Here is a 24,021-nt window from a genome sequence, read left to right as displayed (position 1 = left end):
GACCTAGTTCCCTGACCAGGGGTCGGATCCAGGCCCCCTGCAGTGGGAGCGTGGACTCTTAGCCACTGGACACCAGGGAATTCCCTGGAACTCTTCTTTGATAAATGCACTGATCCCCTTCATGAAGCCTCTACTCTCATATCCCTGTCAGATTTCCAAGACCCCACCTCCTAATGCTGTCATCTTGGGGGTTAGGATCTCAGCATACAAATCTGGGTGAGGAGGGGACACAAACCCTCAGGCTGTAGTGACCTCCCTTACTTCCTTAACCACTAGAGATGTCATGGCCCGTTTTCCTAATTCTGTAAGCACATCTCCTCCGCTGCCTTCCCAGTCTCATCTTCCACAGACTCTTAGCACCAGACCTGCCCTGCACGGTCCTCTAACCTCCGCCTGGTCTGTTCTTGCCACAGATGTCAGGTCTTTGCCTCTGCCATTGCCATCGCACGTGCACTGGAATCTTCTCTGTTGCCTATTCAGAGCCTCACACTAAAAATTTCCCCCTCATCCCCTGCATCTTTAAGTTATCAAATCATTCTCTTCAGCATAGGAGTATGTTGTAATTTGTCCCATCTTAAAAAATAAAAAGAAAACCTTTCTTGACTTCCTTTCCCCTCAACCCATTTTCTGTTCCCCTTTGTAGCAAATTATTGTTTTCCCTTGATTTTTCCTCCTCCCACCCTTTCTTGAACCACTGCTGTTTATAGTTCACTCCTAAATCTATACCACGCGGCCCTTTAAAGCCACCGTCTTGCCGGGTCCATGCTGTCCTCCTCTGCCTCTGCCTCTTGCCTGCGTTTGACGGACCGGTGCCTCCCTCCCTCTCCCCCCTCCCCCTCCTTCCCCCCTCCATCCTTGGAAGGCTTGTTCATGTGGCTTCTGCAGTTCCACCCTCTCCTCCTACCACACTGCACTGCTTCCTCCTCCCTCAGTCTCTAATGGATGGTGTGGCCCAGGACTCAGTCCTAGATCCTCTTCCCTTCTTTTTTTCATCTTTCATGGTGGCCTTGGTTCCTGTACTTAAATACAGTCTATTAATACATCTCCATTTTGGTATTATCCCCGAAGCCCAGATTTACATATCCAATTGTCTATTGGGTTTCTCCACATGGATATTTATAAGCCTGTCAAATTTAACATGTCCAAATCTGGCCCCTCGCCACACCTGCCCTACCCACAGTCTTCCTCTCTCTCGGGTAACAACAGATCAAACCTTCAGATGCACAGGCCAAAACCTTGGCATCATCCTTCATTCTCCTCTCCCAAGCTTTACCTCCAATCCATCAGCAAAGCCTGTCAGTTCCACCTTCAAATGTTTTCATCTTAACACCTCTGCAGCCACCCCCTTGGTAGAGGGTAAAGAGAGTTCCCAGAGAAGGGAGGAGCATGTGCAGAAACCCTGAGACAGGGGAAGATGCAAGACTGGAGTTTCTCAGAAGGCGTGAAGGAGCGATTCTAGTGTCTGGGGAGCTGCCTGCCCTGTGGGCCCCATTATAAAATGGGGTTGAAGAGATCGCTAAGGGGATCTGAGCTCTGGCCACTGCCGAGGGGTCTGGCTGTCTGGAATGGATCTGGCCAGCTCTAGGGATGTGCATGACTTGGTTCATTGCATGTGCATTACGTCTACAGTGTATGTTGTGTGTGTGTGTGTGCGCGCGCGCGCGTGTGAGTGTTCATATGCACATGTAAGTATGCATTTTCTCTCACTCTTGACATCTTTTCCTAGCGTCTGAGCCCTCCGTTTTACTGATATAGTTCCATGTCCAGTCTGCTGCTGGCAGATCCCCAGAAACCTCTGCTCATGACTTTAATCCTAGATGAAGCAGCCTTTTTGTTCACAGACCCTTGGAGTTCCCTGCATGGTTCTAGGCAGATATGACTTAAGCCTTGTGGGCTGTCACCCTGGGATAAGATAACCCTCTGAGCCCTTGGCCGCTTCTCTGCAGAGCCAGGAGTATCCACTGCTGCAGATCCAGACTCCTGCCCTTCTTTCCCACTCCCACTTCCCGTCCCCGCCCCCATCTCCCCCACCCCCACCTTCCCCATTTTCTCCTGAAATCAGGGTCTTCTGGAGACAGCGGTATTTGGGCACATGGCAGCAGCTGGGACAGGGGTCAAAGGCAAGTCAGACTCAGGCCACTGATGGATTCTGCTTTGTCCTTAACAACCGTGTTATTGGAGGAAAATTGGTCCAATGTGGAGTGCCAGAAAGTTCAAAAAGGGTTGTTTTAGGGTCTTTGTGCCTGTTTACTTTTCATACTGGAGTATTGAATCCTGGGCAAGCCCCAGGGCTGTCTAGAGCTGGACAGATGTCTTAGGACAGAGTCACCCACAAGGACAGACAGGGAGCTGAGAATGCCCTTGGGGGGTTTCTGAAGGGACAGACCCTTTTAGATCTGAAAGTGAAATAAGCATACATGGACAAAGCTAGTGGTGGTGATGGAATTCCAGTTGAGCTATTTCAAATCCTGAAAGATGATGCTGTGAAAGTGCTGCACTCAATATGCCAGCAAATTTGGAAAACTCAGCAGTGACCACAGGACTGGAAAAGGTCAGTTTTCATTCCAATCCCAAAGAAAGGCAATGCCAAAGAATGCTCAAACTACCACACAATTGCACTCATCTCACACGCTAGTAATGGAGAAGGCAATGGCACCCCACTCCGGTACTCTTGCCTGGAAAATCCCATGGACGGAGGAGCCTGGAAGGCTGCAGTCCATGGGGTCGCTGAGGGTCAGACACGACTGAGCAACTTCACTTTGACTTTTCACTTTCATGCATTGGAGAAGGAAATGGCAACCCACTCCAGTGTTCTTGCCTAGAGAATCCCAGGGACGACAGAGCCTGGTGGGTTGCTGTCTATGGCGTCACACAGGGTCGGATGCCACTGAAGCGACTTAGCAGCAGCAGTAGCAGCAGCACACGCTAGTAAAGTAATGCTCAAAATTCTCCAAGCCAGACTTCAGTAATACATCAACCATGAACTTCCAGATGTACAAGCTGGTTTTAGAAAAGGCAGAGGAACCAGAGATAAATTGCCAACATCTGCTGGATCATGGAAAAAGCAAGAGAATTCCAGAAAAACATCTATTTCTGCTTTATTGACTATGCCAAAGCCTTTGACTGTGTGGATCACAATAAACTGTGGAAAATTCTGAAAGAGATGGGAATACCAGCCTACCTGACCTGCCTCTTGAGAAACCTGTATGCAGGTCAGGAAGCAACAGTTAGAACTTGACATGGAACAATAGACTGGTTCCAAATAGGAAAAGGAGTATGTCAAGGCTGTATATTGTCACCCTGCTTATTTAACTTATATGCAGAGTACATCATGAGAAATGCTGGCCTGGAAGAAGCACAAGCTGGAATCAAGATTGCCGGGAGAAGTATCAATAACCTCAGATATGCAGATGACACCACCCTTATGGCAGAAAGTGAAAAGGAACTAAAAAGCTTCTTGATGAAAGTGAAAGAGGAGAGTGAAAAAGTTGGCTTAAAGCTCAACATTCAGAAAATGAAGATCATGGCATCCGGTCCCATCACTTCATGGGAAATAGATGGGGAAACAGTGGAAACAGTGTCAGACTTTATTTTGGGGGGCTCCAAAATCACTGTTGATGGTGATTGCAGCCATGAAATTAAAAGATGCTTACTCCTTGGAAGGAAAGTTATGACCAACCTAAATAGCATATTCAAAAGCAGAGACATTACTTTGCCAACAAAGATCCATCTAGTCAAGGCTATGGTTTTTCCAGTGGTCGTGTATGGGTGTGAGAGTTGGACTGTGAAAAAAGCTGAGCGCCGAAGAATTGATGCTTTTGAACTGTGGTGTTGGAGAAGACTCTTGAGAGTCCCCTGGACTGCAAGGAGATCCAACCAGTCCATCCTAAAGGAGATGAGTCCTGGGTGTTCATTGGAAGGACTGATGCTAAAGCTGAAACTCCAATACTTTGGCCACCTCATGCAAAGAGTTGACTCACTGGAAAAGACTCTGATGCTGGGAGGGATTGGGGGCAGGAGGAGAAGTGGACAACAGAGGATGAGATGGCTGGATGGCATCACTAACTCGATGGACATGAGTTTGAGTGAACTCCGGGAGTTGGTGATGGACAGGGAGGCCTTGTGTGCTGCAATTCATGGGGTCACAGAGTCGGACACGACTGAGTAACTGAACTAACTGACTGGGACAGCTCAGGTTTCTCCTCCCTCCCTGGCCTGGGGGCAGTGGTTTGCTGGGACCCTCAGAGCCTTCTTCTGAAACCAGAGGCCTTGGACAATAAGGCCAAGGACCACAGGGTTAGTTTCCTAGTCTGCTTTAACTCATTTTCTCCTGCAAATGCAAAATGAGTCAATACTCTGTGTATTTACTGGAAGGACTGATGCTGAGGTTGAAGTGCCAATATTTTGGCCACCTAATGTGAATAGCCAACTCATTGGAAAAGACTCTGATACTGGGAAGGATTGAGGACAGGAGGAAAAGGGGATGACAGAGGATGAGATAGTTGGATGGCATCATCAATTCAATGGACATAAGTTTGAGCAAACTCTAGGTGATAGCAGAGGACAGGGGAGCCTGGCGTGCTGCAGACCATGAAGTATCAAAAAGCTGGACATGACTTAGTGACTGAGCAACAACAACTCCTTGTTACCTGCTCTTTGCTAGAATTGTTGGGAGGCCTTCTGGTCAACCAAGAACCAAAGAGTTAAGGAAGCAGAATGGTGAAGGGATTCTGACACCGGTTTTGGTGTCAGAGAGACTTCTGTCAAAACCTTATCAGCTGTGTGAGTTTAGACAAGCTCCATAACCTCTCTGTCCCTCAGTTTCCTTGTGTAAGATACAGATAATAACAGTGTCGCTTTAAGGATGAAGTAAGATAATGCATTTAAGCACCTCCCACTGTACTTAGCACACTGTAAGGGCCTGGCATTGATAGCAAAAAAAGGAAAGAAGGAAGAACAACAAGATAAAGAGATCATTATTGTCGCTTTGATTCCAAGATGAGTTGGTTATAGTGATAGTTCTCACCAAACACCCAGTGTCCCTGTAGATTTCCTGTCTTCTTTTGTGGTTAGGTGTGGCCATGTGACTAGTTCTGGCCAACAGACTGAGAGAAGTGATGTTAGTTACTAGGAGGTCAAGGAACTGAAGACCTGTTGTAGCTCCTCCCTCCCACTCCTCCCCACCATTCTGTGTTCTCTACAAGATGAAGCAAGTTTTTATGTGAGTGTGAAATCCATGTCTGTTGTGTTAATGCAATGAGATTTTGGAGTTCATTTGTTACTATTAATAGCTTTGCTGACCAATACAGTCATCTATGAAGGAGAAATAAATCTCCCCTATTTCTGACCTCCTGGGGTATCTAGGAATGATAATAATAAAAACAACAGTGGCCGTGCTGCTGCTGCTGCTAAGTCTCTTCAGTCGTGTCCAACTCTGTGCAACCCCATAGATGGCAGCCCACCAGGCTCACCGTCGCTGGGATTCTCCAGGCAAGAACACTGGAGTGGGTTGCCATGTCCTTCTCCAGTGCATGAAAGTGAAAAGTCAAAGAGAAGTCGCTCGGTCATTCCCAACTCTTCTCAACCCCACGGACTGGAGCCTACTGGGCTCCTCTGTCCATGGGATTTTCCAGGCAGGAGTACTGGAGTGGGGTGCCATCGAGTTCTCCACAGTGGCCGTAACAGCTGCCATTTAGTGAGCATTCGCGGTACACGGCAAAGCCCATTACAGATGCCTTCTTGGGTATCTCACAAGGTTCAAGTTTTGCTATTACATAATAATTGTGTTCCTAAAATAAACTTAAAGCTATTTTTTTTTAAAAAGGATTCTCTTAACTCAGTGGGGAAAAAACTGCTTAGGGCAAGAGTTTTAGACTAGGATGACAAAGTTGTTTCTCTTACAGAAATGTCAAAAGTAAAGGTTTTTAATTGCTATTAGGACATTTTGAAGTTACCTACTAAAAAGAACACATTTTCAAAACTGACAGACAGAAGTCAACCTAAATGTCATTGAGCAAATGCTGAATTCCATGGAAGACAAGATTCAGGTCAACTGGCTTCCAAACCATGAAATTAAATTGTGGCTTGGTCCAGGAGTGCTATTAAAAAGGAAGCCCTGTTAGAGCACAATAAAGCTGCTACCCACCTGCCCACCCTCCCCACCCCCCACGCAGAATGTCTTTTTAGAGAAAGACATTATTAAAAAAGACGGAAATCCCAGTGGCAGAGAACAGCCAGTCACTAACCAAAGTGGCTCCTGGGTGTTGAAACGGGCGGCCAGCAGGCTTTCCTCTTAGGTATGCAGGGACGTGGCACCCCACTCCAGTACTCCTGCCTGGAAAATCCCATGGATGGAGGAGCCTGGAAGGCTGCAGTCCATGGGGTCACTAAGAGTCGGACACGACTGAACAACTTCACTTTCACTTTTCATTTTCATGCACTGGGGAAGGAAATGGCAACCCACTCCAGTGTTCTTGCCTAGAGAATCCCAGGGACAGGAGAGCCTGGTGGGCTGCCGTCTATGGGATCGCAGAGAGTCGGACACGACTGAAGCGACTTAGCGGCAGCAGCAGCAGTGCAGGGACCCTCTCTGATCCCAACAGGGCTATAAGCCAGCAGTCAGCACAGTTCAGGTTTCTTGCTGAACTGATCTGGTTACATCCAATTTGCATTATGAAATCAGCATAGCAAGAAAAAACCTGAACTTGATGTGGTGGGCAGGTGAGGAAACCAAGAAAATATGAGGCCATCAGTGGCTACAGTGAATATCTGTGGAAACAAGCCCTATTCAGGCTTCTCTGCTCTTGACTCTGCTGAGGAGTTCCCCTGATATATAGCGTGACGTCTGTACATCTTCATGGATGAGAGTGCCACCTCCAAGTTGGGGTTTGAGGCCTCTGAATTTGGTTCTGCCCTTCTCGTGGGTTTTGCCCTTCTTGTAGGTTCTGCCAGGATGTCTCCCCCTCCACTGGGGGAGGCCTGGAGCTTCTGCTCCAAATAGCAAAGCCACTTTGGCCCTTGTTGGTGTTTTTGAAAACACCACAAGACCTGGAAACCATCCAGCCTGCCTAGGAAAGTGCCTGGAGAAGGGGATTCAATTGATTTCATTACTAAAGCCAACAGTCTCGTGACCTTTGGGAATTAGCACACTGACTTCCTTCCTCCCTCGGGCCTCAGCTGAGCAGCTGAACATTCCACACCTCCCGAAGAAACGGGAGGCATCCTGTGGCTGCTGAGCCAGCTTCCTTCTGGCCTGGAGGCCTCTCATCTATCCTGCACCCACTAAGAGGCTGCCCTGGCCCCATCCTCTCCTGCCTTTCTGCCCAGTAGGTCAGTAGTGAGGCAGCTGACTTTGGAAGCTGAGTCTCCAAGAAGATTCTGGAAGCAGACAGACTCAAGCAATTAGATCTTCTGGGAGTCTTGTTTACCTGCAAACAGGATGATTCCCTTCACCCAGCCTAGAAAAGCTATTGATTTTTCAGGTTCCCTGAATTGACCATTCCCAGTTTAAGAGGCCCTTACTAAAAGCTCCCTTGTATCCCTGGGGTTGTGTTGGCTCACAGTGGGTCACTGAGCAGACATTAGACATATTTCCCACTTAAGGACCTTTAGAACTTAATGGGAAGATGAGACCCACACACGAGGTAATAAGTCGTGATAGTCTATAATGAGGGCTACATTAAATACCATCATTACCCATGGTAGTTAAGAGCACAGGTTTGGCATTAGGTAAATGTGGGTTTAATCCCTGGCTCAGGACGATCCCCTGGAGGAGGAAATGGCAACCCACTCCAGTATCCTTGTCTGGAAAATCCCCTGGACATAGGAGCCTGGCGGGCTACAGTCCAAAGGATCAAAAAGAATCGGACACAACTGAGAGACCAAGTACACACATCTGTGTTCAAGTCCATCACCGTCATTTTGACTGAGTTTGGCTCTGGGCAGGTGGCTTAACCGTCTTAGGCCCTTGTTTTCATTATTATAGGGTGACCACTAGTACTTTTCTTGAAGTTATTCTGTGGGGAGTTAAATGGACTGGACATGGGAAGCCCCTCGTACAGAGCCTGACTCGTGGTCTTAGTGTTATTACCAGCTACTGCCACTAGCTGTCAAAAGTATTTGAGGGATCCCAGTAGTTTAGAAATCCTGAATCTGAACACAGTCCCTTCTGTGTGATGGTCCTCTCATCTCTATTTTTTTTAGCACTAATTGGTCGTTTTGATTAATCAGTTACCCAAGTGGGAGCCCCTGGGGCCACTTTTAACCCCTTCACTCCTGTACCCCTCATATGCATTTACTCACAAAACGCCATGGTTGAGACCTCAGATCTTGCTCCTCCGCTCCAGTGTGACTCCTCCCCTTCCCCAGGGCCTCACACAGCCACAGCAATTACTCAGGAGCCCTCTTAATTGCTCGCCTTGCTTCTGATTCCACCGTCTTTCAAACCAGACTTACTGCTACTCAAGCTGCTGCTGCTAAGTCACTTCAGTCATGTCCGACTCTGTGCGACCCCATAGACAGCAGCCCACCAGGCTCCCCCGTCCCTGGGATTCTCCAGGCAAGAACACTGGAGTGGGTTGCCATTTCCTGGCTCCCCCGTCCCTGGGATTCTCCAGCCAAGAACACTGGAGTGGGTTGCCATTTCCTTCTCCAATGCATGAAAGTGAAAAGTGAAAGTGAAGTCGCTCAGTCGTGTCCGACTCTTAGAGACCTCATGGACTGCAGCCTACCAGGCTCCTCCATCCATGAGATTTTCCAGGCAAGAGTACTGGAGTGGGGTGCCGTTGCCTTCTCCGTACTGCTCAAGAGAACTTGTTAAAATCCAAAACAGTTGGTCATTCCCTTGCTCAGACTCCGTCTGTGACTCCCCCTGACTCTGAATACACAGCCAAGCCCAAGTCCTTTCTTATGATCCGCAGGAACCCTCATTGGTATGGCCTCTGCTTAGCCCTAGAGCATCACCACTTGTGTCTCTCGAGCCATCTAGGCCCTGCAGTGCAGCCCTGTTTCCCAAAGGTTGCTCTTCAGTCTCCTGGCCCTCCATGCACATACTGCTGTCAAAGCCTAGAACCCGTTGTCCCTGTCTCCTGAAGAGTCAAAATTATGCTTCAAACAGGCAAATAAGTAAACAAAAACTCCAGACCAGTTTCTTCAGGAAGCCTTCCTGTCCCAGGTCTGGGTTAGCTGCTCCTCCTCGTGTGCCCCCACGATAGCTTTGCTCACAAGATCGTGCTACAGAGTTTTGTTTCCATGTCAGTCTCCTTCGCTAGCATCTGACATCCTTCTTCATCTACATCTTATTCATGCAGATACAGGAAGGGACCGTATCTTAATCATCTTTGTATGTTCATATTGAAAAATGGCTGGGAAGATGGATGGGTGGATAGATGGATGGACGGATGGACAGACATAGGGGTAGAGGGTGGTTTTGTGAATGGATAAATTAGTGGTTGGATGGGTTTAATGGACAGACAAATGAAAGAATTCAATAAGGTGGAAAAAATCTCTAATTAGATCTTAGGCCCAGGTTCCTCCAAGAAGGCCATCAGTGATACCACAAAGCCAAGACTCTGTCTCTTGGGGCTTCACAGTTCAGGCTGAAAAACAGAATGACCTTGCAGCTGGCAGCCCGTGGACTTCTTGACCCTGATGCTCCGACTGTTCCAGCAGGAAAGCTGAAAAGGAGAGTTGATCTTAGAGGAAGAGAAGACATCCAGGTGGACTTGACTTATCACTGGCCAGGCCCATGTCTTGTCTGTTGACCTCCTCAGGCCTGCCCTCATGCGGGTCCCATTCAGTCCTTTTTTCCATGCAGGCATCACAGGTTTATTTCCAATTTGAACTGTGGCAGATTTCTACCTCTGGATCCAGGTGACAGAGCAGCAGATGGCGTGAGTGATGGAGGGCACGGAGGCCAATAGCCGCTGTCTGCAGCCCAGCGCTTATCTGTCCCTCTGGCAGGAGAAAGACCTGTTTCCCTCTGTTCATTTTCCTGTTCAGGAGCTGCTCTGAAAGCAGCCACGTGAGAAGTGCACCTTATGCAGCCTGGAGGCTTCATCAGCTCTTCAAGTAAGACCTTTCGGACCAACTCGGATCTCTAAATAATAATGAATAAATCCCAGGATGGGATGAACTAGAAATGTATCAAGCGCCCCTCGATAACAGAGAAACGGCGTGCGGCCCGCCCAAGCCAAAGCAGAAAGACCCTGAGGCTTTTAAAGGAAGGAGAGCCCAGCCCAACCGCCCTGGAATCCTCATTCAGGGTTTACGAAGCAGCAGGCAGCACACAATTGGCTAAATTTGGTTGTGTTTTTATTTTTGTCCGGCTGCAAATACCAGCAAAGAACTGAAAATGATTCCTTCCCTTCCTGGAGCCTCAGAGCCAAGCTGGTTTTATTTTTAGCTTCAACTCTGGTTTTGAGCTTTGAGCACACTCAATACCCTCCTTACTGCAGGCTGTGGTGGGCCAGATTTCAGGACTTTTGCCTGGATGGGAGCATTGGCTGTCTGTGTGTAACTCTCACCAGGCTTTGTGCAGCTGTGGATGTAGAAGAGGGTTCCAGACAGACCTACCTGGAGGCCCACTGCTGGCCTCGGGGACCCAAGAGCATCCTTCTCAGGGAGGGAAGTGTCCTCAGGGCGGATGGTGGTCTGGGCAGGGGCGGAGGAGGTGGCCACCCTGGATGAAAGGAAGCAGAGCCAAAAAGACAAGAAGGGGAGAAAAGGGTGGGAGTGGGGGGAAGGGAGCTGTTACTGATAGAGAGGCTTCCAGTAACCCCAGTGGTTTAGAACTAGGCTCTGGAGGCAGACCTCTGGGGTCAACATCCTGCCTCCGCGATTTCCTATCACAGTGGCCTTGCAGAATGGGCTTCACCTCTCCATTTGTTGACATTCTTTATCTATCTATCTGTCTGGCTTCCCTGGTAGCCCAGCTGATAAAGAATCTGCCTGCAATGGAGGAGTCCTCGCTTCGGGATAGCTGGGTTGGAAAGATTCGCTGGAGAAGGGATAAGCTACTCACTGCAGTATTCTTGGGCTTCCCTGGTGGCTCAGCTGGTAAATAATCCGCCTGCAATGTGGGAGACCTGAGTTTGAACCCTGGATTGGGGAGATCCCCTGGAGAAGGGGAGGGCTACCCACTCCAGTATTCTGGCCTGGAGAAGTCCACAGAGTCTTTCTGTTTATTTATTGTTGACTGCGTGCAGGCTTACTCTAGGTGCTTAAAGTCGGGGCTGCTCTCAAGTCGCAGTGTGTGGGCTTTTCGCTGCAGGGGCTTTTCTTTTTGCAGCTCATGGGCTTAGGTGTCTTGTAGCATGTGGAGTCTTCCTCGAGCAGGGATCAAACCTGTGTCCTGTGCATTGGCAGGTGGATTCTTAACCACTGGGCCACCAGGGAAGTTCCTTGATATCCTCTATCCATAAGACGCTGGTGGTAATGACCGCAGTCTCTGAGCTGCACTACCCCAGATCCTACCCTTCCAGCACATAGTGCAGTGTCTCACACAGAGTTATAAAGCAGCTCATTTCAATGATGCCGTGCGCTCACTGCAGTGCTAGATGCTTTTACTTACAGCTCATTTCGATGATGCCATGCGCTCACCACAGTGCTAGATGCTTTTACTTACACTGTGTCAAGGTTTACTCTAACCTACTGAGTAGAGTTATTTTGCAGGTGGAAAACTAAGGCTTAAGTAGCGAGGTAACTTCCCCAAGGTCCTATGGCAAGAACACAATACAGCCAGACCTGAACCTAGTCTGGCTGATCCCAGAGTCAAAGCACCACACCTTCTCTGGGACCAGTGCTCTTCCGTGTTCAGTTCAGTTCAGTGGCTCAGTTATGTCTGACTCTTTTCAACCCCATGGACTGTGGCACACCAGGCTTCCCTGTCCATCACCATCTCCTGGAGCTTGTTCAAACTCATGTCCATTGAGTTGATGACGCCATCCAACCGTCTCATCCTCTGTCGTCCCCTTCTCCTCCAGCCTTCAACCTTTCCCAGCATCTAGGTCTTTTCCAATGAGTCAGCTCTTCGCATCAGATGGCCAAAGTATTGAAGTTTCAGCTTCAGCATCAGTCCTTCTAGTGGATATTCAGTACTAATTTCCTTTAGTATTGACTGGTGTTGGATCTCCTTGCAGTCCAAGAGACTCTCAAGAGTCTTCTCCAACACCACAGTTCAAAAGCATCAATTTTTCCTTTGCTCAGCTTTCTTCATAGTCCAGCTTTCACATCCATACATGACTACTGGAAAAAACAGAGCTTTGATTAGATGGACCTTTGTTAGCAAAGTAGTGTCTCTGCTTTTTAATATGCTGTCTAGTTTGGTCATAGCTTTTCTCCCAAGGAGCAAGTGTCTTTTAATTTCATGGCTGCAGTGATTTTGGAGCCCCCCAAAATAAAGTCTGTCACTGTTTCCATTGTTTCCCATCTATTTGCCATGAAGTGATGGGACCGTATGCCATGATGTTAGTTCTCTGAATGTTGAATTTAAGCCAACTTTTTTGCTCTCCTCTTTCTCTTTCATCAAGAGGCTCTTTAGTTCTTCTTCGCTTTCTGCCATAAGGGTTGTGTCATCTGTATATCTGAGGTTATTGATATTTCTCCCAGTAATCTTGATTCCAGTTTGTGCTTCATCCAGCCCAGCATTTCATATGATGTACTCTGCATATAAGTTAAATAAGCAGGGTGACAATATACAACCTTGACAATATACTCCTTTTCCTATTTGGAACCAATCTGTTGTTCCATGTCCAGTTCTAACTGTTGCTTCTTGACCTGCATACAGATTTCTCAGGAGGCAGGTCAGGTGATCTGGTATTCCCATGTCTTGAAGAATTTTCCACAGTGTGTTGTGAGCCACACAGTCAAAGGCTTTGGTGTAGTCAGTAAAGCAGAAGTAGATGTTTTTCTGGAACTCTCTTGCTTTTTTGATGATCCAGTGGATGTTGGCAATTTGATCTCTGGTTTCTCTACCTTGTCTAAATCCAGGTTGCACATCTGAAAGTTCATGGTTCACGTACTGTTGAAGCCTGGCTTAGAGAATATTGAGCATTACTTTGCTAGCATGTGAGATGAGTGCAATTGTGCGGTAGTTTGAGCATTCTTTGACATTGCCTTCCTTTGGGATTGGAATGAAAACTGACCTTTCCCAGTCCTGTGGCCACTGCTGAGTTTTCCAAATTTGCTGGCATATTGAATGCAGCACTTTCAAAGCATCATCTTTTAGGATGTGAAATAGCTCAACTGGAATTCCATCACCTCCACTAGCATTGTTCGTAGTGATGCTTCCTAAGGCCAACTTGACTTCACATTCCAGGATATCTGGCTGTAGGTGAGTGATCACACCACTGTGATTATCTGGGTCATGAAACTCTTTTTTGTACAGTTCTTCTGTGTATTCTTGCCACTTCTTCTTAATATCTTCTGCTTCTGTTAGGTCCCTACCATTTCTGTCCTTTATTGAGCCCATCTTTGCATGAAATGTTCCCTTGGTATCTCTAATTTTCTTGAAGAGATCTCTAATTTTTCCCATTCTAATGTTTTTCTCTATTCTTTGCATTGATCACCAAGTAAGGCTTTCTTATCTCTCCTTGCTATTCTTTGGAACTGTGTATTCAAATGGGTATATCTTTCCTTTTCTCCTTTGCCTTTAGCTTCTCTTCTTCTCTCAGCTATTTGTAAGGCCTCCTCAGACAACCATTTTGCCTTTTTACACTTCTTTTTCTTGGGAATGGTCTTGATCACTGCCTCCTGTACAGTGTCACAAACCTCTGTCCATAGTTCTTCAGGCACTCTCTATCAGATCTAATCCCTTGAATCTGTTTGTCATTTCCACTGTATAATCATAAGGGATTTGAGTTAGGTCATACCTGAATGGTCTAATGGTTTTTCCTGCTTTCTTCAACTTAAGTCTGAATTTGGCAATAAGGAGTTCATGATCTGAGCCACAGTCAGCTCCCGTTCTTGTATTTGCCGCCTGTATAGAGCTTCTCCATATTTGGCAGCAAAGAATATAATCAATCTGATTTCAGTGTTGACCATCTGGTGATGTCCATGTGTAGAGTCTTCTCTTATGTTTTTGGAAGAGGGTGTTTGCTGTGACCAGTGCATTCTCTTGGCAAAACTCTGTTAGCCTTTGCCCTGCTTCATTTTGTACTCCAAAGCCAAATTTGCCTTTACTCCAGGTATCTCCTGACTTCCTGCTTTTGCATTCCAGTCCCCTCTAATGAAAAGGACGTCTTTTTTGGGTGTTACTTCTACAAGGTCTTGTAGGTCTTCATAGAACCGTTCAACTTCAGCTCCTTCAGCATTTTGATTGGGGCATAGACTTGGATTACTGTGATATTGAATGGTTTGTCTTAGAAATGAACAGAGATCATTCTGTCATTTTTGAGATTGCATCCAAGTACCGCGTTTCAGACTCTTTTGCTTACTGTGAGGGCTACTCCGTTTCTTCTAAGGGATTCTTCCCCATAAGAATCCATATAAGAAAGGAGCTTATCACAGACAGAGGGGTCTGACAGGCTGCAGTCCTTGGGGTCACAGAGCATACATGCACACACGCTCAGTTATCACTGGCTGTGCGGGAGCTGCTGTGAACAAGGGGTAGACCCCCTCTCCCCGTCCTGTCCTCTGGGGCGCCCCCGTTCTCCCCACTTTAGTGACAGCAGCACACAGAGCAGGTACTGGGAGTGATGAGACAGCAAGTACAGCAGGATGGGGCCGCCAGGGACACGGCGAGGGGCGGTGCGGTGCTGTCTTCTCATGCGCACAGGCTTCGGCTCCGCATGATGGTAAAGCTCCGGGGATCTGTTGCACGACGATGTGAACATACTTCGCTTAAAAATGGTTAAGATGGTCAGTTCTATGTTAAGGCTTTTCTTATAACCTCTGTTTTTAAAAATGGAAAGAGCACAGGGAGTGAGGTGGGGCAGGGAGCTTGAGCTCGCTTGCCCCACTTGCCAGCCTTCCCTCTGGCTTCCTTCCAGTCAACAGTGTCACCAGCAGAGTGTGCTTGGTCCACACTTGCCTGCACTCGGTGTGCACCCCTTCAGGGCTGAGCCACACGCTTCTCACCAGAACCTCATTCCTTGAGGTCGTAAATGCTTCTCCCCCACATGCTTTGCCCTTGTAAACTCCCTTCTGGTGTCCTGTGCCTCTCAAGTTTTATCTGTTGACCTGGAATAAAAAAGGGCAAATAACAATATCCTACCCCCACCCCCAGCCCACCCCCCGGAATCATAGCTGCTTGGAGCACTATGAGAGTGTGGGCTTTGGGGCCAGAAGCTGGGAAGTTCACCTTTTCTTTTCTTCAGTTCACTTAGCTCTAAGATGGAATAACATGGTTATTCCACATAGCCAAACATGCATAGTTTAAGCAGAGAGGTTCAGCCATCTGTAAACTGGTCTTTGCACTGGGAGACTCTTGGAAGTAAGAATCTAAGGACTCTGAGGAGATTTGGGGACACTGGTTTGGGCTTCAGTGATTAGGCTGCATAATGACATTTGCTGACAAAGGTCCATCTAGTCAAAGCTATGGTTTTTCCAGTAGTCATGTATGGATGTGAGAGTTCGACTATAAAGAAAGTTGAGTGAAGAAGAATTGATGCTTTTGAACTGTGGTGTTGGAGAAGACTCTTCAGAGTCCCTTGGGCAGCAAGGAGATGCAACCAGTCAATCCTAAAGGAAATCAATCCTGAATATCCACTGGAAGGACTGATGCTGAAGCTGAAACTCTAATACTTTGACCACCTGATATGAAGAACTGACTCACTGGAAAAGACCCTGATGCTGGGAAAGATTAAAGGCAGGAGGAGAAGGGGATGTCAGAGGATGAGATGGTTGGATGGCATCACCGACTTGATACACATGAGTTTGAGTAAACTCTGGGAGTTGGTGATGGACAGGGAAGCCTGGCGTGCTACAGTCCATGGGGTCACAAAGAGTCAGACACGAATGAGCGACTGAACTGAACCCAATGAGATTTGGATAGAGAGGCCTGGGGGTGAGCATGGAGTGTGCCTGCATGCCAGGTCACTTCAGTCGTGTCCTACTCTTTGTGACTCCATGGACTGTAAACTGCCAGGCTCCTCTGTCCATGAGATTCTCCAGGCAAGAATACTGGAGTGGCTTGCCATGCCCTCCTCCAGAGGATCCTCCAGAGGATCTTCCCGACCCAGGGATCGAACCCGACTCTCTTACGTCTCCTGCACTAGCGTCATCTGGGAAGCCCCAAGCATGGGGCAGGCTTTCCCTTCTGGCCTCACACTCCCGGGAAAGCAGCCTTCATGGGGGCAGCAGCAGTGACTCACCATCCCTTGGAAGCTCAGGTGGCCTTCTTTGCTGTGGGTTTTAGCGTGGACCATTCTCAGGACAGAGTCTGGGTCTGCTGCTGCCATCTGCCATGGGCTGTCCCTCCTGGACTGGCCTTCCACCCCACTGCCCACCTAGACAGTGGCCGGCTTCCCTGTTGGGCACAGTGGGGACAGCACCCAGGGCCAACATCGCTTTTAAGGGACCCATGAAGATGGTTTAATTTCTTTGAAAATTAAAAGAAAAAAAGTGAGTGTTTAGGTCAAGTAGATGTTATATAATCTTAATGTATTTGTTTTAATACCAGCATAGTTATACAATGGGCTTCCCTGATAGCTCAGTTGGTAAAGAATCCACCTGCAATGTAGGAGACCCTGGTTTGATTCCTGGGTTGGGAAGATCCCCTGGAGAGGGAATGGGTGCACATTCCAGTATTCTGGCCTGGAGAATTCCATGGACTGTATAGTCCACGGGGTAGCAAAGAGTCAGACACAACTGAGCGACTTTCACTTTCATAGTTATACAATATAATATTTAATTTTTTAAACAGAGGAAGGTGCCCACAAAGGCAAAAGTACCGAGGGCCCATTTTGGCCCTTGAACCCACGGTGATGTGCCCACTCTCTTCTCTGCTCCTATAATGGGGGCTGTCTGTCCTCCCCGCCCCCACCACCCATTTAGAATCTGGAATATTCTCTCTGGCATTTTATTTATTTTTAGGGACCCATTTCACGTGCCCGTCCCGTCAGCTGGCAATAGCTACTTAGAGCAGGCAATTGGTGAGACGAGTTCAAAAGCCTGTCTGAGGTTCCTGGGAAAGAATGTTGTTGTCCTCACTGAGTGTCGTCTCTCTGAGGCTCGGGACGGGGGAGAGACAGCAAGCACATTGTGTTCCTGCTCTCCATGCACCTTTGCCTTTTATCCCCCACCGAACTCCACATTTTGCAAGATAGAATATGCCTTCCACGTGCTGAGCATCCCATGATGAAAGATCTAGAAGCCTTTAAGACCTGTTGATGGATTGATTGAGGAGGGTCTGTGACTACCCTTGATCCCGTTTCCTGTCCTCTTGACATCTCTTCATTTTCTTTTTCTTTTCCCCTTTCAGGCGCCTGAACAAGAATAAGCTGCAGGTCCTCCCAGAGCTGCTTTTCCAGAGTAACCTGAAGCTCACCAGACTGTGAGTAGAGTGAACTTGCTTTCTCTGCCTTGGGTCTTGCCTGCATTTGCTGATGCAGAGGATGTGGCTGCCTTAGCGCGGGGAGCCCTGACCACGTGGAGCGTGGCAGTGAGTCCTCACGTGTGGGCATCTGGAGTCCGGATTCAGCACGGGGGTCCCTGTGCTCCCCTCCAGCCCACCTTTTCTGCTCCCTTCCTTCAGAGAGTCACTGAAGTGGCCGGTGAGAGCTGTGGACTTAGGCTAGTGCGTGTCTCCTTTACATGGAGGGAGGAAATCCATCCTTTCACCTGGGTCTGAATGTACCTCAGGGAAATGCCCCGAGGGGGGCTTGGAGGTGAGTTGGTTCACACAAGACAGTCTCGGAGGGCAGTGGTTTGGATTAAACCTGTCAACCTCACCTCCTTGCTGGCTAGAAGGGTTCCTGCCCTGTGCCTGCTTCCTCCCACTGCCCGTCCGGGAACTCTGGATCTGGAGGTCTGTGATTTGTGTGGGAAAGGAAGAAAAACCTTGAATTTTGCTTTCTCTTTGGGATGGTCCAGGATATAATGAAGCAGGGAGACTTGGAGATGTCTTTGTGTATTTATTTAGCATGAGAGTTTGGATACTCAAGAACTGGAGAAACACATCCGGATGGAAAGTGTGATTCATGGACTGGGGGTGTTAGGCAAGTGCTGATTGCCGACAGTGAATAGCTTCAGGACTGTATCTGAAAGTCCTACTGGCGGTGACTAGTGTATATTATGGGGTGAATTGCTTGCCCAAGGCTTAACTTTCTGGTTGGAGCAACAAGTGTCTGGCTGCTTAGCAATCAGGCAGCAAGATTTACAACGTGGCTGGGAGGACTGTGACGTTACTGGAGAGGTTTCTGCATGGTGGCCACCATTCCCATTCCAATGGCCATGTTAATACCTACGCATGCGGTCCACTGGTGCATGTAGGCTCCGGGATAAATTGGGAAATATGAAACACATGTTTGCATGTGCACTTAAGAATGAGTTCTGAATTAGGAAATTGTATCTCTGTCTGTACACACAGTGAGAGACTATAGTCACTCAGTGCTACGGTGGTCTTGCTTGCCTTCTCTTGGGTGCACCTGGACTTTGTCACAGTCTTCTCTGGCTGGTACTCCCTTTCTCTTGCTCAGTCCACCCGACTGACTGTACTAAATGTGGGAAAGAGTACGCCTCCCTTCCACTCTTCCACTCTTCATCCACCTTGATGGATGTGAGGGTGGATGAAGTGCAGTGTGTATCTGGCAGAGCTGAATAAGCAGTACCAAATGGGCAGATGGGGGAACCACTCTGGTTTTTCCCTTCCCCTTCCCTGGAGAGTTCTTTCCTTAAACACTCGCTTAATAGCCGACTCTCCAGCCAGCCCTACCTTGTGCCTTTCAGCCTGCCTTTAACTAAACCGTACAGACTGTGTGCCGTCCACCTGGGCTCTCAGCATCACTTTCCAGCAAACAGAAGGTGCCTGTGGGGCCGGGCTGCCGGGCAGCTTTGAGCAGGCGGGGTCTGAGGGTCCCGCTGCTGCAGGAGGTTGGGGGAGGGGTGGGTTCCTGCTCCGCGAAGACATCAGCGGATGCCCATTTTAGGCGGAGCTGATCTTGATCTGGGCAGAGGAGGCGTTTCAGGCTGTGGTAACAGGTCTCTGAGATGCAGGGTGCAGGCCCAGCCAGGCAGCACAGGGGCGTGGGGAGTCCAGTGTGGCGGCCTCATGACCGCTTTCTGACTGAGAGAGGTCGGGAGAGCCACAGGTCGTCTGTGCCTGTGTCCTCATCAGGAAATGATGAGAGGCCCCCTCTTCCGTTCATGTACCTCACCAAGGAGCTCTCTGAACCCAAAGAGATTACGCTGTGCCTGCATTTTCTGGGTTTAAAGTGCTCTGCACACATAATCAGCGTAGATAACTATTGTTACTCCTGCAACTCCCATCTTCACAACTTGTTTCTAATCTCCTTTCATGGGAGGCTTGAAGAGACGAGGAGCTGCCATCAGAGCTGTGATCTGTTACATGGAGCTTTTGCTTCAAGCCAGAGAGCAGCGGTTGGAAAGGTCCATTCCTCTCCAGGCTCCTGGCCAGGCCCAGTGTGATACACAGAGGCACTCAGGAGTGGGTGGATAGATGATACAGGCCTTAGGTTATGAGCAGTGCACTCAGGGAGCTTTGAATCTTTTATCCATCATTCATTCAGGAAGCTTCTCCCAGGTGCCTGGCCTCTGTGCTGGGTGTAGAGCTGCAGACATGAAGGATGCCCTGTACCCACCCCGTCAGGACACTCTCTGAATAGCTGCCAAAGAGCTGAGAGCTAAATGTATATATTTTTCATTGAAGCAGCTTTATTAACCTGGGTTTTGGCTATAATCAGCAATCCCTTTTTCTCTCTGGGCTTGGTCTTTGATTTTTCTTAATGGCCCTCTTGTGTCTTTGTCTTATTTTGTCAGCCACTCCAGGGCCTTTTTGGAAGTAAGCAGGGTGCAAATTAGAAATCAATAAATGTGCAATCATGAGTGTGTATACATATGCCACTGGCTCTGTTTTAAAAGAGCACCGAATCTCAATAGACACAGCGAGCCATTTTCCAAGGAATGCTAAATGGGGCTGCTGGGTGGCTGTCTCCTCCACAGCCTGCCATGAGGTTTAAGCAGCAATTCAACACACCTTCTCTTACTAGATCCGTAGACAAAAACTGCTTCATATTCAATGATTATCTAAAAAACACCTTTTGGAAAAGCTATGGTCATATTTTAAGACATGTAGTGATGGGAAAGGGAAATGTTATTCATTGGGAACCAGTGTTATTCTAATATTGCTACTAACCAGTGACAGACGCGGAGAAGGCCATGGCACCCACTCCAGTGCTTCTGCCTGGAAAATCCCACGGACAGAGGAGCCTGGTAGGCTGCAGTCCATGGGGTCGCTGAGTCAGACACGACTGAGTGACTTCACTTTCACTTTTCACTTTCATGCACTGGGGAAGGAAATGGCAACCCACTCCAGTGTTCTTGGCTGGAGAATCCCAGGGACGGGGGAGCCTGGTGGGCTGCCGTCTATGGGGTCGCATAGAGTCAGACATGACTGAAGCGACTTAGCAGCAGCAGTGAAAGAAGTGTGACTAAGATCAGTCTAACCCAAAGGGGAAGTGCATCAGTTCACGTGCGTGAGAAGGCCAGTGGTTGCTATGGTTGGCTGGCTTTATGTATTATTTTTATTTTCTTGAATAATTCTATGTATTTATTTTTGGTTGTGCTGGATCTTCACAGCTGAACAGGCTTTTCCTTAGTTGCGGCAAGTAGGGGCTACTCTCTGGTTGCAGTGTGCAGGCTCCTCATGGCAGTAGATTTCTTTGTTGTGGCGCACAGGCTCTAGGGCATGCAGGTCTCAGTCGTCTTGGCTTGCAGTCTCTAGAGCACAGGCTCAATAGTTGTGGTGCACAAGCTTAGTTGCTCTGGGTCATGTGGGATCTTCCCAGTCAGGGTTCGAACCTGTGTCTTCTGCATTGGCAGGCAGACTCTTTATCACTGAGCTACCAGGGAAGCCCCTGTGACTGGGTTTAGAAACCTCTGGATCCAGGGGCATGGTGGTGTCATCAGGACTTCATCTCACTCCCTCCAGCCCTTGGAAGTGTGCACGGGATGGCAGACAGCAGCAGGAGACTCAGAGGGAAGTAACCTAGCAACCAGGGTGGAGAGGGTGTCACTGACGACAGACATGCAAAAAAGAACTGAGAGTCAGTTGCTTACCTTGGTCACACCTCCAACTCTGAGCAGGTGACTGTGGCTGGTGAGATGATGTCCTCCGATTAACCAGTTTTTTGGCGATGATGGTGTGGGTCCTGGGAATGGATTTCCCAAAGAAAAGAGTAATTCTGTTATCAGAAGACAGAGCGAGAGACCCCCGAACTTAAACACATCTGATGTCTACAAGTTTGTTGAGCATCTAGTCTGTGCAGTTCCCTGCGCTTCCACTGAATGGCTTGGATTTTCACAATAACACTTCAAGGTAATGACAGCAGCAAACGCTGCGTCCCAGGTGCTCCTCTGATGCTTTGCACGTACCTCGTTTGAGGCGCCTGATGACGGTGTGGGGGTAGGGACTGTGACTGCTTTTCCACAGACGTGAACTGGGGCTCAGAGAGGTCCAAGGACTTGCCCAGCATCATACACTTCCTCAGTGACTGAGCCAGGAACCAAATGCGGGTAATCTGACTCCGAAGACTGCGAGTTCATTCTCCTACAATTAGCTCTCTGCCTCAATACGCCCATTTTATAGATGAGGAAACTAAGGCTCGGATTTTAAACTACTTGTCTGCATATCATATTTATAAGCAGCAGCAGCTCTTTTGATTCTACCTGAGCGTGCAGATTTCAGCCTTCACAGCAATTCTGCAAAGAGAATCGTTATTAAATCTACTTCTGAAGCTCAGAAGGATTGTCTGACCTACCTAAGTGCTCTCTGTGTAGTTGTACAACCAGGATACACTGGGATGGGGAGCAGAGCGCATACATGTTGCTGCAGAGTATTTCTCTCATGCTACACTGCTGTGCTAACTATTGTGGGGAGCTGAAGTCATGCTAAAAATGAGAGTTTTTATCAGACCTTGGCTGGTTACCCACACCCCTCAGATGCAGCACCATCAGATCCCTTGGTGTGTGTGTGTAGTAGTGCTGTGTCTACGCTCTCACTCTGTCCTTCGGTACACAGAGCATGAGCCACAGCATCCTAGAACGCAGAAGTGCCCTGAGGCTTAGGTAATACCATTGTGGTCTGTAGAACACCCAGCAAGGTCTCTGTCCTACCTTGGGCACTCAGTAAATATTAGCTCACTCTAATCCTGAGGTTTTCAGTCTGTCTGCCCTCTGATGGAGGAGGATAAGAGGCTTATGGAAGCTTCCTGATGAGAGAGACTGACTGAGGGGGAAACTGCCTCTTAAGAGTCCCTTGGACTGCAAGGAGATCCAACCAGTCCCTCCTAAAGGAAATCAGTCCTGAATATTCATTGGAAGGACTGATGCTAAAGCTGAAACTCCAATACTTTGGCCACCTGATGCAAAGAACTGACTCCTTGGAAAAGACGTTGATGCTGGGAAAGATTGAGGGCAGGAGGAGAAGGGACGGCAAAGGATGAGATGGTTGGATGGCATCACCGACTCAATGGGCATGAGTTTGAGTAAACTCTGGGAGTTGATGATGGACAGGGAGGCCTGGCGTGCTGCAGTCCATGGGGTCGCAAAGAGTCAGACACAACTGAGCGACTGAACTGACTGAATCCTGAGGTAGATTATAAGATTTTCAGATGTCAGAGCTCTATTTCTGCTCTTTCTTTTCTCTCACTCCTGACCCACAGCTGATCTTAGGAGATGGCAGTGAAGGAAAAGTGTTAAAGAGCTGCCCAATTACTTGTAATGAGACTATGGGCAAATTATTAATACTTAACCTCTCTGGTCTCATGTTGTTGATCAGTAAAATAGGCTATAATAGAACCTCTTTCTCCAGGGGTTTGTAATATACTTGTAAACAGCCCAGGGACAGCCTTTAGCATTGAATAGAGCGCACAGAAAGCGCTCAGTGAAAATGGCCATGGTTAGCTTTTGCCGGCTAACTGATAGGAATGGTGCGTATGCTGGGGCTTTGGCATCTCTGATGTCAACATTTGAGAATCTGGCAAAGAGTCTAGGCTCTGAAATGGAGGAGGGTTGAGGGAGGTACCAGGAGTGGGACAATCCTGACCCTCGCACTGGCTCTGCCACCCACAAGCTGTGTGACCTTAGGCATGTTACTTCACCTCTCTGGGCCTGATTCAGAGAGGTTGGGATGGAGCACAGCTTGTTATATGGTCTGTAGGTTACTGATTTCTCCTTTCGTGCCTCTCCTTCCAGCTTTCTGTTTTACCTGTATACCGGGGGAAGGAGTGAAAAGTTTCTGGTTATTTGGAAGTTAAGTGGTTAATGTTGCCAGAAATTCCTTCAGAGAAGCAAAAGACAAGATGAAAACAGTAATTAAAAGCTGTCTGCCTTTCCCCAGATTAGGGAGCTTTGAAGGGGATGAGAGGGACACGGAGTTTCCCAACTGCTTTTTAAGAGTTTGACTTTGCCAGCTGAGGCTGAGCAGACCCCTGGGGTCCTTCTGCTCCATTCTCCTGGATTCATGGCAGAAGAGTTTGTTACGTAGCTGATAGTGGTTTAAAGCCTGACTGAAGAAGCAGCTGCACTAGCAGCAGGACAGAGGCCCCCAGTTATTCTCCACACAGTCCTGCAAAGTATTTGGCGGATTTGAAAAAAATGCTGCTGGGGTTAAACTGCTGTCGCTCACTTGGGTCAGTGGAGTTGCAAGACTCAGGGAGTTGATTGCCAGCTGAAAACAATATGAAACGTGGACAGCCAACTTTGCCCCAGGTCAGTGGGCTGCTGCCCCCTCCCAGAGTTGTGAGACCTCAGTTTTCAAGGAGCTTACTTGCAGCGAGCGAGCCATCCCCTCCACTGTCGCTTTGTGCTGGCTTGTACCTCTCCTTCATGTTACCATGTTCCGCC

The 24,021-nt window shown here is 48.2% G+C and overlaps 1 protein-coding gene across 3 annotated transcripts in view; it reads left to right on the top strand.

Moving 5' to 3' along the window:
* Window positions 1-24,021, top strand: part of SLIT3 (slit guidance ligand 3) — a 764,694-nt gene that overhangs the window by 160,864 nt on the left and 579,809 nt on the right. For all 3 annotated transcript variants that reach the window (XM_061393171.1, XM_061393168.1, XM_061393169.1), the window contains exon 4: window positions 17,420-17,491. Coding sequence is in view for 2 of the 3 variants with exons in the window: in XM_061393168.1 (XP_061249152.1) it covers window positions 17,420-17,491 (72 nt within the window). In the remaining variant the exon portion in view is untranslated. The remainder of the gene's footprint in view (window positions 1-17,419; window positions 17,492-24,021) is intronic.

Source organism: Bos javanicus, chromosome 20 (genome assembly GCF_032452875.1).
Source record: "Bos javanicus breed banteng chromosome 20, ARS-OSU_banteng_1.0, whole genome shotgun sequence".
Lineage (NCBI taxonomy): Eukaryota > Metazoa > Chordata > Mammalia > Artiodactyla > Bovidae > Bos > Bos javanicus.
This window is presented reverse-complemented; position numbering and strand designations above follow the sequence as displayed.